The sequence below is a fragment of the Labrus mixtus genome, chromosome 17 (assembly GCF_963584025.1).
Source record: "Labrus mixtus chromosome 17, fLabMix1.1, whole genome shotgun sequence".
In the NCBI taxonomy this organism is placed as follows: Eukaryota; Metazoa; Chordata; class Actinopteri; order Labriformes; family Labridae; genus Labrus; species Labrus mixtus.
Genome location: NC_083628.1, coordinates 23,543,309 through 23,559,260, shown reverse-complemented (window position 1 = coordinate 23,559,260; position 15,952 = coordinate 23,543,309). Strand labels below are relative to the sequence as shown.

General features: G+C 40.3%; 1 protein-coding gene across 2 annotated transcripts in view; it reads left to right on the top strand.

Annotated features, from left to right (window-relative positions):
- si:ch211-127i16.2 (probable flavin-containing monoamine oxidase A) overlaps positions 1–14,819 on the top strand; it is a 50,185-nt gene extending 35,366 nt beyond the window's left edge. For both annotated transcript variants that reach the window (XM_061062001.1, XM_061062000.1), the window contains 2 exons: positions 1,831–1,931; positions 14,392–14,819. In XM_061062001.1, the coding sequence (XP_060917984.1) occupies positions 1,831–1,931; positions 14,392–14,728 (438 nt within the window). In that variant the 3' untranslated portion in view covers positions 14,729–14,819. The remainder of the gene's footprint in view (positions 1–1,830; positions 1,932–14,391) is intronic.
- The last annotated feature ends 1,133 nt before the right edge of the window (positions 14,820–15,952 follow it).

The window sequence follows — 15,952 nt, the reverse complement described above, 5'->3', positions numbered from 1 at the left end:
AAATTGTTTTATCACAACAACGGTTTATTTATCCGCGTCCTTCCTGTTCTTCTTCCGGTTTCCCCTTTTTGGAATGATGATTGCAGACTACCGCCTCCTGCTGGCATGGAGAGTTATTTCCTCTCACGCATGTGCAGAACGTACGTGGTGGTTGGCCGTCGGCTGTAGTCTTTGCGGTGTGTTGCGGTGCAACTTTATGGCCAAGGCAAAAGGCAAAAGTGGTCTTCATCGCCACTAGTTATTTGCCGTCTGCTTGGTGTGTCAGGGCCTTTAGGTACCTTAAGTAACTCACTTTCGTTATGCAACTACCACTAGTACTGAACTCTTTTTTTGTAAAAACAAGTTATGGAGCATCAACCTTACCAACAGGAACTGTTTCAAATTGTCATCCATCAGTTATGAGCTACTAGTGTTGTAGTACTCAAAATCGGTTTTGGTCTCAGACTCGTCTCGTGACCGCTCTTTCAAGGTCTTCTCAAACTTCTCTCGGAATCGAAAGTATTTTTACTCGGCCTTGTCTCGATCTCAAACTGGTCGGACTCCGGATTTTATGTAAATTTCCCCATTGTTGTAAATTTCCCCATTGTGGGATAAATAAAGGATTATTTTATCTTATCTTTAACTCAAGACCACCACAGACAGGCCATAACTGTTTTTTATTCATTTATTCTTTATTTTCACCCCATGGTTTCTTCTGCGACCTTCCCGATGTTACGTTCTAAGTGACTGACACGCCCCCTTTTCACTGATATTTATGGTCTTGGTCTTGTCTCGGTCTCGCCCTGCCTTGGTCTTAGTCTTGTCTCGGTCTCGGAGCTCTCTGGTATCGGGTATGTCTTGGTCTCAGTTAGTGTGGTCTTGACTACAACACTACCGCAGCTACTTCAAGCAAATCGGCTGTCAGTTGAATCAAAGGGAAGAACAAAAGCTTTTTAGTAACGTGTTTAAAAATTGGTTGCTTTACTAGTATGAGCACAGCCACTGGGATAGAACATATAACATGCAGCACACATCCTAGTTTCCTAAGTCATGCCACATGAATTTGAAATAGCTGCTTAGCTCCATTACATGGGTACAGCAAGCATTGTTGGTCTCTGAAACAGCACATTAGTGATGCAGAGCAGATATATGATTTTTAGTCCCTCGACTGCTTTTAACCATTCACTGTTGAAGAGCAAGACGGGACTGGAAATTGCCTTGAGGAAACGGGAGGCAGGGACACTAAAAGAGACATCATGTTTGTACTTTGTAGACTTAACAGGAACATTAAATGATAGAACGCAATTACACAATAAAATAAAGGTGATAGATTGTATTGGGGGTTTGTGGGCCCTAGTATGTCGTGTGTTTTCATGTTGGCTATAACCTTAAATAGACAAGGTTAGATTTGAGTAATTTCTTCATTTTGTTTTAATCTGCTGTGAGGAACTTTCCATTTTGGCCAATTTGGTTACCTCCGGGTCTAAGCAGTACCTCTTATCTCTTTGCTGATCCTGTCCTGTTGGTAGTGTTTTGTCACAAAGATTTTGTTTTAACAGTCAGTCGTTCAACACATATTTGTTTTGGACAATCTTTAATAGAAAGCCATTTCTTCAGCTTGCTTGCCTGATACTTTCCTCTTGGCAACAGTTAAAGGCATTAAAAAATTCCGATACACAAATAGTCAATCATGTTGCTGATGGTCTTGTTTGCTTTTGTTGCTCATATAGCGGCATCAGCATTTCATAACCAGCTAATAACGTCTCACTGGAGCTTTAAACTAGGCTTTTCTTTTGTGTTTTACCATAAAATACTACTATATTAATTCCACTTACCTTTATGTTGTCACAGGATTGGGCTAAGGTGGACTACAGCGGGGGCTGCCCTGTTAACGTCATGGCACCCGGTCTGCTAACATATTACCACCCCAGCTTGAGGAATCCCTGTGGCAGGTAATCACCCCGCTGAAGACAAATACACCACAGCGTCACAAAGGAGTCACCTCTCCTCTGCGTTCCCCCCTAAAACAGATGGGTATATAGAGGGATGTAGCAAGGTAAACAGGCATGACAGTTTGTAAAACTTTGACATAAATCTTTTAAAGGACCAGATTTAGAGGTTACAGCAAAGTAAATAGTCTCATTCTGCACTAGATGACAGGAGGGGAGATACTGACTTGCTTGCTTGACGGTGCTTGCTTGATGCATTCGCTATTTTTATACCACTGAAACAATGTCTGCACTTCACCCTGCCAACCAGGTATTACTCACTTGCAGCCAGTGCCTACAGATCATTGACATGAGTCGTGGGAGTGATTATGCCTTTGCACATACATATTAGTCAGGTTCCAAATAAATGGTGAGAGGGCAGGAGTGGTGCTCTCGCAGGAAAACCTCCTATAATCCATTTCAAATGGCCTGTTCAGAGATGCACAAAGCTGAACGATTGAGAGCGGAGAGGTGGGGAGGGGGATCCAGGTAATGTATTACTATAATGACATTAAGTCCACAGGGAGCAGAGGAAGCTCATTACATAACGTAACTCAAACAGCAGCATGAGGCGGCAGCCCTCATCCACATTCATACTCCATATACCAAATGGATCTCCAAGGACATGCTGTGACCTTGACACTAATACTGCACGTGTAATGAAGACAGGCCCATGCTTTATTGGAAAAGCACAACACATTTCAGTAGTGACTAGTCATTTTTTGTCTTACTTTATTGGGGATAGAATTAACTTTAATACCCTTCTGTGTGTGTTTTCTCTAAGTGTTATTATCCTGCTATGCCTGAGTGGTCAGTATGTGAGCTTTTTACAGATAGGTACTCTCTTCATATGCCGAGGTGTAGTGCAAAAGAGGGAGAAGAAAATGGTTAGAAAGAAGAAGAAAGAAACCTGCAACGTGTTGACCTGTATTGTTCAGTGTGTCCACCCTTAATTAATTGATCTGCTCCTAAATTCAAGTAAAACTTTTCTCATGTGAGTTGCTTATTAGGATGTTGATTTTTATTTTCCAAACAACAAAATTAGTTATTTATGCTGCTTCTCTTATTCCTTGGATTAATAGTGCCAGCAGGGAAGGATAGGTTCACTCAGCCTATCATACACAGTGTAGCAGAATACATCTTCGTTCTATAACTACAAAGGTCTGTTTGTTCAAACCTCAGTGGACTTAGTGTATAAGGGCCTGTGTCCACAGACAGGATTCTTTGTGCTGGCAGCGTCCTTTTTCAATTGAAAAAAAATGTAGTTCAGCGTTTTCTCTTTCAGCCCTCCGCGCTACTCCGACTCGTCTTTTTGAGGGTTCAATTTCTAGATCAAGAGCTGCTGCTTTTGACAGGACACAAAACCTCTACACTACTTCCATGTTTTCCAGGTGATATTACCTTAAATAAGAGCAGATACTGTATTAAGCACACAGAGCTTACTAGCTTTCTTAAAATAGTGAGATGCGCGCTGAAACAGAGGTTGTGGGCACTGCCAGCACAAAAAGTGATGTCTGTCAACACAGGCCATAATGAAATGAGATGTTTGTTTTTAATTTATATACTTTAAGACATTAGGGGTTTGAAAATACACTATATATATGTAATATCAAAAAAGTACGCTAGTGGAGGGACCTAGGTCTGTAATTATAAGGCTTAGCATTTCATCACCAACGTGTCTGCACAGTGAAGTGTACAACCTTTCAGCCATCTCAGGATTATCCTACTGGTCTGGGAAGCCGGTGGCCGAGTGGTTCGGGTTCAAATCCGACCTGTGGCTCCTTTCCTGCATGCCATTCCTCACTCTCTTTGTCCCTAATTTCCAACTCTATCCACTGTCTTATCTTTACAATTAAGGCATAAAAAAGACCCCAAAATCATACCAGTCCCTTTCTACTCACTTTTTGGAAAGGCAGCAGTGACACTGCTTCTTGTCCTTGAAAGTGACTCTTTTATGCTGCTTGTTTTTCCGACCAACAGCTAGAGCAGTAAGAAATGTAACTTACAATGAAATACAATGCAGCCTTATTTTGAGCCATAACATGCTTTGCATTTAAATATGATAAAAAATAACTAATAAATCACTATTTGTAGAATAGGGTTTCAAAATGACATATTATTCTTCTTATGGAAGAGGATTAGGGCCACTGACTGATGTTTTGGTTCTGACTTTCTTTTAGAAATCTGACTTTAATCTCAGAACTCTGACTGAGAAAAAAAGTCAGAATTCTTAAATTTCTTAGTCAGAGTTATAAAAATAAATTGTCAGAACCAAAAGAAAAAGTTTCAGTGGCCCTTATCCTGTTCTGGAATGCTGCTGATTGAATAAGTGACTAATTATTTTACCATACTAAAAAAATAACACATTGTGGAATCAATCACAGATGAATTATAGCAATCAGTACCTGTAACAGCCTGTTCTTAGCAACCTCTTAGCTGCATATCAGGGAATGTTATTTTCAGACCTGCAGGTTTTTTTTTACCCTGGAAGCTGCCTGTTGTGGAAAAAGGCAGGTTTAATGTCAGGTTGACTCCTCGGAGAGCCTAGCTTGTAATCAAGGAAGCAAAGTTACAGTGTGCAGACAGGGTTCAAAAACTGGCTCCCTATTTAAACCCCACTCACCAAAAACAAGTAACAACAAATTATTTCAGCAAATAACATACATGCAGACTACTGGCATTCACAGTTTGCTGAAATGGGCTGGCTTCACTACAAGGGCCCAAGTTGAATGACCACTTGCTGTTGCCGTGCATGCGCTCTGCACCCTGTCCACAGCAACAATATTTCCAATATAATTGTAAAGCCAATATTTTGATTGTCAGTCCGTCTACCGTTGCTATAGTTACTCTTATTTTCCTCAGCTTGCTGCTTGGCTTGATTACAGAACTGCACAGAAGAATTCTGGGCAAACCCCAAAAGAGTCTGCAATCGTTGGGTGGAAAATTGCAACCTTAAAAAAGTAAATGAATGTTTAAAGAAGGGTTAGAATAAGGAAAAGTCAAAGATCAGGCAGCAATTTGGACACAATAGGACCTCATATAGTCATTGAATAGTGATGACTGAAAAATATTTTGGCCAGTAGACTTTTTCCATTTGATTTAAATTGGACATACATATATATATGTATAAAGGGTTAGGGTTACATCTCTATTTAGATATTATTCATGTTTCCCACTGGCTTCTGCTCCTCTTAAGGCAATCCCAAATGTGTACCACTCAATAGCTTGGCTGTAGACAGACATAATAAAAGGTCACTGAACAATACACCTTGACCTAAAACATGGCCTTCAAGGGCTACAAGACGTGCACATATTTACAGTGCACCGACAGTATAAGTTGCTCTTTCGATTCCCTTAGGATGTCTATATATGGCTGCCCTATGAAGCACTCAGCTATGACCAATGATGACATGTCTTTATCCAACAACTTTTGAAACTTTTGAAAGTATGCATTAAAACAACTGATAAACATTTCTTTGTATTATAATTCTTCAGTTCTATAAATTCAGCTTCAAAAGGTCAATGCATCCTCATCTGATTTAAAGAAAAACTCTACTGGTTAAATTGGGTGAACACGCACTAGCCATAAAAAATGTCCTGCAATCGTCTACTGCACACAGTCTCCATTGGAAAGTTGTATGTGCAACCAATCTGCTTGTACAATTTTCAAGAAACAGCCTTGGGAGGATCACTTCCTGCCAACAGTAAGAGTGTGATATGCCAACACAAAGGCCACAAGCAAAGCATCTGTTTATACAAGTTTAATCCAAGGGGAAAAAAAGACAAAAAAAAATTTGTGATGGAAAAGTAAGCAAATAGAAGAACATGATTCTGCTGCCAGTAGAAGAGTGTGTAAAAGAACAACTCGTGCTTGTCTTCCAACAGAAGCACGTCCCGCTAAGGCTTCCAGCACAGTGGAGAGTGAAGATCCTGACTCCATTCAGGATGTAGTTATTAAACGATATTGTGCCAGAAAAGACATACACTGAGGTGTTGATCATGCAGAACAACACTAACTGTAATCCCAAGAGACACAATACAAAGGTTGCTGACTTCTGTGAAGTATGAGTGAACAAAAATAATTAAATAATGTAGTGCTGTAAAGTATGTACCACCACTCATGCCCAAGGTGATTATTATAATATGAACCTTTATTTATAGGGATTTTTTATAAAATCAAATTACAAGGACAGCAATAGTAAAACAATAAAAAAAGGCAGTTCATAAAATTATAAGCAAAGTCAAAAATAGAGAAATATCAAACATTTTGAGACATAACATTAATTTAAAAGAACTCTAATGGGAATTTTAAAATTTTAAAAAGTAAAATTCAATTAAAAATACGAAAATCAGGAAAGGATCGACAGTAAAAGTATGTCTTAAGAAGGGACTTAAGAGGTTACTGAGTCAGCTGACCTGATGTCCTTGGGGCAGAGTGTTCCACAATTTAGGAGCCCTCATAGAAAATGCTCTGTCCCTTTCATTTTCAGTCTGGTTTTGGAACAAACAGAAGACCTCTGCCTGAGGATCTCAATGTGTGTCGGCTCATACAGTACTAAAAGGTCAGAGATGTAGCTGCGAGAAAGGCCATGGAAAGCTTAAAAGTAACCCGTAAAATCTTAAAACCAATTCTAAAACATACAGGGAGCCGGTGTAAAGACGCTTTAAACAGGAGTAATGTGGTCATGCTTTCTGGTTTTGGTTTAAAAGCCTGCCAGCTGAGTTGGGTAACGTCTAGAGTCTTATCGGTTTCTGGCTCAGGCAGGTTAAAAAGCTGATACAATTATTATAAAGGCGTGATGAGATAAAAGCAATTAAAATGGTCTCGGTGTCTTTAGAAGATGGAATTGATCGAATTTCAAAATATATTTCTGAGATGATGAAAACAAGACTGAACAAGATTTGTTTTGTGCTGCTTAAGATTCAAGTCACTGTCAAACCAGACACCCAGGATGATGCAGCATTCCAGAATACACAAAGATTAGGCTGTGCTCAGAGAGTCTCCGAATATCTTTCTACGATCCCAGCAGCACATAGAAAACTCAAGGGACTGTGGCTGTGTTTCCACTGGAAGAACTGTCCCCAAGGACTAAGGACTTTAGAAGTCTGCGCATTGCCAACAAAATTAACAGGGATTAAATAAAGTCCCAGGAATATACTTTACCCTAAGAAAGGTACCTTATCTAGGGGTCGTACTTTTCAAAAATACTCAGACTTTTTGGCGTAGAACATTTCCAATTGGTTGAGTCCTCATAGCATTCAAAGGACTGGCAGAGAAGCAAGTGGTGCATGCAGTGCCAGTGCTGTAATACGGTTGGCATAACGTGGACAAGCTATGTATGAGGAAAATTGAGTAGTAACCAATTTTTTATCAATCTACACAAGATGATTTCTGAAAAACATGTAATTTAATGAGAACTTGCAGCCTCATCCAACCCCCAGCCTCCCGCCCCGAGGTCTCTCAAGAGCCAGTGGCAGCCCAGTCATAAGAGTTTGTATGTGTGTGGACAAGAAAGTGTTGTGTGGAAGAGATTAGCTTTGGAATTGTTTTTATTGAGGAGATGAAGTGTGGTTGTTTGGAAACTAGCTGTACATATTTTCTTAACCCTGCTGTTCAGATGTTTGAACCAGGTTACTGAACCTTTATGCAAACCTGTTTTTGTTATATGCATTATTTGTATATGGAGCTACAAAATGCTCGTATGTTGACCCCTGCATAACATAAAACACACAGACCTTGCACCGCACACAACATTTGTGTGTTATGTATGGCTAACGTTGGCAATTCTAGCAGCACCAGCCTTCGGTCCTTCTTGCACTTTAACCCCCACATGGCTATGTTTAATTTGGTTACACATTTCTCAGGTTGATATGCCAGTTTCACCTGACACAGCATACATACATTTTTATCTCAAGTCTCAGGATCAAATTACTTCCAAACCGCACTTTTCCTTCGAGATGCTATCCCTCCACTTTGCTTGTTTACATGCAGGTAGTAGAGCAGGATGAGCGGCAAATTAACGGGAGCTACAGCCAGTCTATGGCTACAGCCAGTCTATGGCTACAGCCCCAACAAGTGGCTGCTCTGCAGATTGAGCATATTATTTGACCAGCATCAAGGGCCATCATATAAAGATATAATAATAATAATAATCAAATTGACTTGTTATTGTGGTGCTAATCAGTGAGGGTATCAATTTAACAGTTTAGTCACATCCCTATAGTCTTAACTACAATTCTATCGGTCAAACAGTTTTAAGAACACTTAATTTCCGAGCAAAAGTCAAAAATGTTATCACATGTTGGGGTATTCCAGAAAATGCTTTCAGTATAATCATATTCTTAAGCACAGTCAATGATGAAATTGAGGAAAAGCTTTATTCTTCCTCGAGTCAGTTTAAGCGTTTACAGTCAAAATCTGGAACAGCTTCTTTTTTAAATCCATTGTGTTCATCTGCAGTTAGAGTATCCGATTCAGCCCACTGGGAAATGTGATTAAATGGAACACAGCAGATCGGTTAGTATACAGTGGAGGTCAAAATATAATATAATCCCAGTCGCTCAGAGGGTTCTTTTGTCTTTGTTCCCAAATTTAGAGATTGGATTAATCCCATACTTGCGCACTTCTAGCATTACTCGTTTGAGACTGTAAATGGTCGACCTCTTTATTTTCATGCCTTATTCCCCTTTGTAAAAATGAACTAAAAACTAAACAATCCACAGCATGCTGAAAACAGCAGTGAAAGTGAGTGAACACCATTTCCTTCAAGCTTTCTATGAAAGAACTGAGAAGTCTCAGAGATCCTTCATGCATTCTGTACTCTGAACTACAATTCTACAGAGCATTAACAGAGCCAGCAAATCTAAATACATAATTGAATAAACCCATACTATAAGATCTTCTTTTTCAGACCTCTAACAACATACAATGAGATCACTTCTTACTGTTGTAGCTTTATAAAAATGGACAGGGTAGCTAGTAGTTCAGACAAATTGCAAGTTGGATGTTATTTTGTTTTCAAGGTTGATATTACATTTTCTGTATCTCCACCTCAAAATCTGGATTGTTAGTACCCTCATGAGGTCATAAACATGCATTTACAGAAAACAATAGTATATTGTTCTGTAAATAAAGCTTGTGGAGTGCTTTTTTGATTGAAAGAGTCCTATATTAAGGTTAAAGAGTGACCAGCGGAGTCGCGCAGGGCGGGCTGTCGGTACCTCAGAACTTTTACTCTAGGCAGAGGGCAGAGATGCTCCATGTTGCACTTACAATAGAGTTTCAGTAACTTCTTCAGCCCTAACATTGTGCATTTATGGAACGTTCCTCATTTATAGAATGTTGATATAATTTACTGTTTATCACACAGGAGTCTTGCAATATTTAAAGCACTCTTCATTGTCTCGTCTGTTATTTGTCATTATGTCTTGTTGTACTATCTGACTATGATATTAGTTGTGTATTGTACAAAGTGAAATCAGCTGTAAGCAGCATCATTACCAAACGTATATTCACCGCCAGAATCAATTTTGACTTGTGTAGTCATATCTAACAGTAACAGTATCTTTATTTTGACATAGAGCTGCAATCACAGATGCTGTCAGTGGTTCAGTTTCACTTAAGTCCTATCTTAGCAGCACTTGTTTTTATTTGACAAGCTTTTAATTTCCTCATCTTGATGATGCCACTTATTACAGCGTTCACTGCCACCTACCAGCTATTATGCATGACGCTTTAATGGTTGTGTTGATTGATTTCTTCCTACACAGCTTCTGCCTATTTTATTCTTGATTATCCTACTTGATGAATAAATTGCTTTGCTTTTTTTTTTACATCATTTGTATGTACTGTACATTAGTTATAAAGTAATCTTTATTAAGACCGCAACGTTTATTCTGAAAGACAGACGTATCAGGGGCAACAAAACAAAGCCGCAGACAGTAAAGGCGTTCCATGCACTGACAAAGTAGAGCTAAAAGAGATAAAGAGAAGAGGTCCAGAGACAAGAGGTTGTTGGATTTTAAAATACTATGTTCAGGAACAAACCTTCCCAGATCACCAGAGTACTCTTAAATCCCCTCAGGGAATCAAGCTAGACGGCTTCTGTTCCTGCTGAAGGGTGTTCCAAGTAAAAGGGGGCAGATTAAGAGAGGGACTTTATATAGAATACTCAGAGATCTTTGCATTTATTGAATTTCTTAGCTGAGTCATTGCTGTATAAATCCATGCCAGAGAACCCTCATACCACATCTGCTGCGGTATATGGTGCTATATTCGGTGTGACGTCAAGCTTCTTCAACAAACATTCTAGGGGAGCAATTTTTAGCACTGTGAAATGCAGTATTCATCAATTCCAGGAGACAAATTAGGCTGCAAGACCTCTTAGTGTATAGGCAGGTGGTGTGCATTAACCAACTCCAAAGTGTTGACATGTTGCCAAAAGGCCATTCAGTGTGAGGTCTACATGTCCAGAGTGTTCTGCTGATGAGGCTCCCAGCAGCATCTTTTAGTGTAGGCTGAACTTGTCAACATTTCTTATTGAAGCTTTGGCACTCACTGCTCGTCCCAACTCCTGAATAGAGACATCAGTTTGTAAAAATGTGTTGTCCTTTCCTGCTTTACAACACCAGAGCCGTGTGTATATGGAGTCCAGAGGAGGTTTGTTTGCTCCTGAGGTCTCCAACTGGGCTGCTGAGATAACTTTAATTAATCATCAGGGATACAGGGCGGATTAAAGGTGCTAAGGGGGGATGGAGTGGATGCTTCTCCACTCTTCTGATTGGTTGACAGTGGTGGGGGCAGGTGTTGTAGAGGATAACAGAGAGCCTTGAAGGAAATATGATGTGCTTTTGAGCTCATGTGTTGAATCTTTTATGTGTTCACTATGATTCTAAATGTAGTTCAGACAGTGTCGTGTGTCCTAGATGTACATAGATCTGAAAGCATATAAAATTGGTCGGTATAAACCAGACCCCTAGGCAGTTGAGTCCTATAATCCGTCCTCAGTAAGTCCAGGATTACAGTTATCTGAAGATACATGTAACTCATACCGCTTAGTGACACTCAACATCGCTGTTGTGTGTGATTCCATGTGGAAGAACTACAATATGTTTACAGGCATGCAGAATTCTAAAGATCGGTAGCCTTGCGGTTAGTACACGTACCCCGTATAAAGAGGCTTTAGTCCTCAAGAGCAGGTGGCCTGCGTTTGAATCGGACCTGTGGCTCCTTGCCCGTATGTTGTTCCCCACTCTCTCTCTCCCAGGTTTCTGTGTCTATCCACTGTCCTATCTCAAAAGTAAAAGGCATAAAAATTCCAAAATAAATAAAAATAAATAAATACAAAGGGTTAAAAGAGAGCACGTCATTCAGGATGCCAGAAATTAATTACAGATTTGAAGAAATCACCACCTTCTGTCGAGCCCTCTAACCACCTGGAAGAATACCTCTCTCTTTCATCCGCGGAGGCTGTGACGGAGTCCTTGAACTCACCTCAAAGGGGAACTGAAGAGCATAAGATAACCCAATCAAAGTGTCCATCCGTTCCATTAGAACATGCCTTCACATTTGATATCTGTCAATGGCTCCAGAGCAAAGGCTAGGGAGCCCTTAAATGCCACATACTTCTCAGATCTGCTCTCCTGTCGCCGAAAGGGGTAGCCCACAGAAGGATAAATTTGGCAAACCACCCCCCCCCCCCCACACACACACACACACACACACTAACACACTGATAAACAAGTTGAAGGACACTGGATAAAAGCAGAAAAATATGGCACTGTGTGTGATGTAATGTCTGTATCTCTGCAGATGTATAGATATCTGGGTTAGCTTTTAGGATATGTTTACATCGTACTTATGTCCTCTTATACTCGGTCAAGCTTAGGGTCACAGGCTCTCCAAGTTCAGAATGACCCATGCTCTAACTTACTGTAGCTCTCGCCCTGGGCCTGACAGCAGTCACAGCTGCACTGATAGGGTGGCCGTTACTACGACAACCAAGGTCACTTTGTTGCATCTCCCTTCATATCTTTCCCGTTTAGCAGACTGTCTGCTCTCCTCTATCTGAAACCTCACACATTAGAAATTAATCTCACTGTAGCCATATATGGTAGAACTGGCTTAGCAAGACCCTGTATCACATGCTTACTGTTAATGTAATTTCTCCTTCATTTATAAAAAAAACTTCACGTTCAGCCATTTCAGTATCCTGAATCTTTCTTATGTGAAGTCAAGTATACAAATTTCCTCAACACTATGCAAGAGAGTCATACGATTGTATCCATCAAAGATGTGTCTAAAAGATTAGACCACGGATGTTTGAAGAATCCTATGATATATCTGTAGTCAGAAAAATCACAAATACAGAAACATTCAAGTGGAATACATAACAGCCCTTCATTTTGATCCACTTGAGTTTTTTTTCTATCTTTTTATACATTTATTTCCTATCTGATGTTCATATATTATTATTCTTGGTGGCAAGTTTATGTATTTAATATCCAAAAGGTACCTATGCCTAACTCGCATGTGCAGTAGGTAGATGGGGCTACAAAGAAATAGTAGATTGTGAGCATCTTTGGTTAGTGTTGCAGGATATGGAAATTATATAATTACTCTGCATCTCTCACTTTTTGCAGCTGTCTGCTTCTATGGACAATGAAATTAGGCATTTTGCAAAGTAGCTAACCTGCACTTTTAAATTGCCTCTATTTAGTGTGAGTTCACACTGATAAAAAGAGATTGGAATTCATCCTTTTCAACTCTGCAGCCAATTGTCTACAAACTCTTTGGGACTTGCAGTTGGCAGCAGCAGCAGCAGGAGCATGAGCATCCACTGCCACATTTCACCTCAAAAGCTTTGACTCCAGTGTGTGTGTGTGTGGGTGTGTGTGTGTGTGTGTGTGTGTGTGTGTGTGTGTGTGTGTGTTGTTGTTTTTTCAGTTTACTTTTTCAGATACATTTTTTTATAGTTTAAAAATTGTCATTTACAATACAGAAAGACAAAATGTGGTCGTAACAGCAACTACCAACAATTATACAGGAATAAAGGATCATGTACATTCAGAATACATTGAAAACATCAAAAGGCAGATACAAAAAACAGACAGACAAATTCTCAAACAAATATTAAATTGTCTCTCCCCCCTCAATCACCACAGAACAAATATTAAACATGAATAAACAGCAAAGAGAAGTGGCAATGAGGAGGGTAAACAATAACCCCCCCCCCCCCCCCCCCCCCCCCCACACACACACACACGATCCCCAGCGCCCGCCCTCCCCACCCAAAGGACCCCACAGATAGACAAGAACCTGCTCATACTTTAACAAGAACTTGAGAGAATTGATGGTGTCAATCCAACATGTCATATTTTCTGTTTTAGCATCATGAATTTCTGTCGCCCAGCATTCCAAGCTGGCAACATTGACGAAATCCAACAGCCAATTCTGTTCTGATGAGTGGATGGGGAATTGTGTTTAAAGAAAAGCTCTGAGTTGGAGCTGTCATTGAACAGGAGAGCATTTGGTTAGAGATGCCTCAACTCCACAGGCAATGAAATTAGGCATTTTGCAAAGTAGCTAACCTGCACTTTTAAATTGCCTCTATTTAGTGTGAGTTCACACTGATAAAAAGAGATTGGAATTCATCCTTTTCAGCTCTGCAGCCATTGTCTACAACCTCTTTGGGACTGGCAGTTGGCAGCAGCAGGAGCATGAGCATCCACTGCCACATTTCACCTCAAAAAGCGTGTGTGTGTGTGTGTTTTCCAGTTCTCTTTTTCATTGCACTAGATCTACTCATTTTTTGTCCATTCCTTTGAAAATGCCAGTTACACAATCAAACCCACAACTCTACCTTCGTGCGGAAAACAAAGCCCTGCAGTCTGCACGCTCCAGCTGAGGTTGACTGTGTGACAGTTGTGTGTGCAAGTCCTGAAGCATGTGATGTAGACGGATGTTGACAACATACCTGGGTACCACGGCCATATGTTTTATTAGACATCCCGGACTTTGTTTGCCTTTTCACGGAGCAGACAAAAAAGGGGGGATGATGAGTAGCATCATTATTTGGCTTTTCTACTGAGGAATCCCCTGCAGCTTTGAATATGCTCAGCCTAATTTGCTGAGCATGTACTTGCAAATTTCAGTGCACAGACACAAGAAGCGCCTGAGCCAACAGAGAGTTTTGAAAGGCCAAAGCTTAAACTGCATCAGTTAGTCAAAGTGGAAATCTCATCAGCCAACAGCTTTAACTTTGTAAAACTTTGAATGCAAATGAGTTTGAAGGGTTTTAAAACACTGCACAGATGACTAAAAAGAATGCAGTAACTCTAATAGAGACTAAAGGAAATACTTTTTCAAACACTAATACAAAGCTTAGATTGTAAACCATGACTTACTGATTCTCTTGATTTGCAGGATCCATTGGGCAGGCACAGAAACAGCCACCCAGTGGTGTGGGTACATGAGTGGTGCAATACAATCAGGTCAGCGAGCTGCTCTGGAAGTCCTGGCTGAACTCTGCCCAACGGTCCTGACCCAGGAGGAGCAAGAAGCAGTGCGCCGTGGTCAAACTGTCAAGGCTCCTTTCAAGAGAAGGCAATCATCCTGGCTCACGTACCTGCCTTCAGGCAAGACTTTGGTCATTTCTACAATGACTATAAGCGCTGCCGTCTTGCTGGCTCGTTGTCCGAATGCATTACTAAAGGTCAAGTCTTACTTTACGAGTGGACTTTTGAACAACCACGCACAGTAAATTCATTTGGTAACAAAAAAACTTTGAATGCATTACACCATGACTTTGTATTCATTTAAACTGTGTCAATTAAATGCAAATAGCTCTTTGAGCAATTGAATGGTGTTCTTCATTTGATTTCCCTCCTAATGACTTCATGATCATGCATCACGTTCATCCAATAGCTTATCCCGTTCCAGATCATGGGGGTCGGGGGTTAAAATGATCTTAGCTGTCATTGGGCGAGACCAGATTAACCCTAATCTGGTTACCTTTATTACATAATGGAATTATAACCCAATTTCAATTTTGATTGAAGGCAGGGTCTGCAATTCTGGAAAGCTAGCCAGATGTGCACAATACAGCTGCTTGGGGCTCCTTCAAACGGCACACCAATCACACATAGCAGAGAGAAGGCCTCAGCATATCACTTTCAAGTTCATTGAACTATGTTACCTGATGTCTCCTTCAGAAATATGAAACACTGAACATTATCATAGTGAATGTTGCAGCCAACCGTGGCAGTGGTCATTTTATCTTAGCTGTCTGTGCCATCCTTAGAGGGGGCGACATCTCAGTCGACACTGAAGCACCCTGAGTGTGGGCTGGTGCATGGCAAGGGTAGATAACACACAGGGATCCAGGGAGTCATTTGATTGGTACTTTCCATCCCGACCTCAAAGCAGTGATTGGTCATTTATCTTTGTTTATCCTCACAGACATTTGCTTTGCTTTTATGTATTCCACTTTCATCCATTTTTTTTGGATTTATTTTTTTTTATTTTTTTTTATTCACAGTTGTCCGTAGAGGTCCCTGTCTTTAGTGGTTGATCCTTTCTTTCTTTGTTTCGACACCGCAACTGTTCACTTGTAACACTTGCTGAGACTGACAGTACACTTCTGCACACACGAGGGTTGTAAAGTGATGCATTAGCTCTGCCCACACTCTCTAGTGGCTTCCTTAATAATAGAGAATGCTGTAAACACAGGAGCGCTGACTCATCATTGTGATACCTCAAAAGACCTTCAGATCACAGTAGACAGCAGAAATCGCTCCTTTTTTTCTCTCCATGAGAATAAAACCTAATTCATGTCTTTAGGATACCCACTGGATTTTTCCCTATCAGATTTAATGATTTAATAATTTAATCATCTAGTCATGATAAAGGGTAAAACCATTTTCTGCATCTTATAGAATCAGCTGAGGACATTCAACTGATTATGTTGTGTTTAAACCATGTTGCA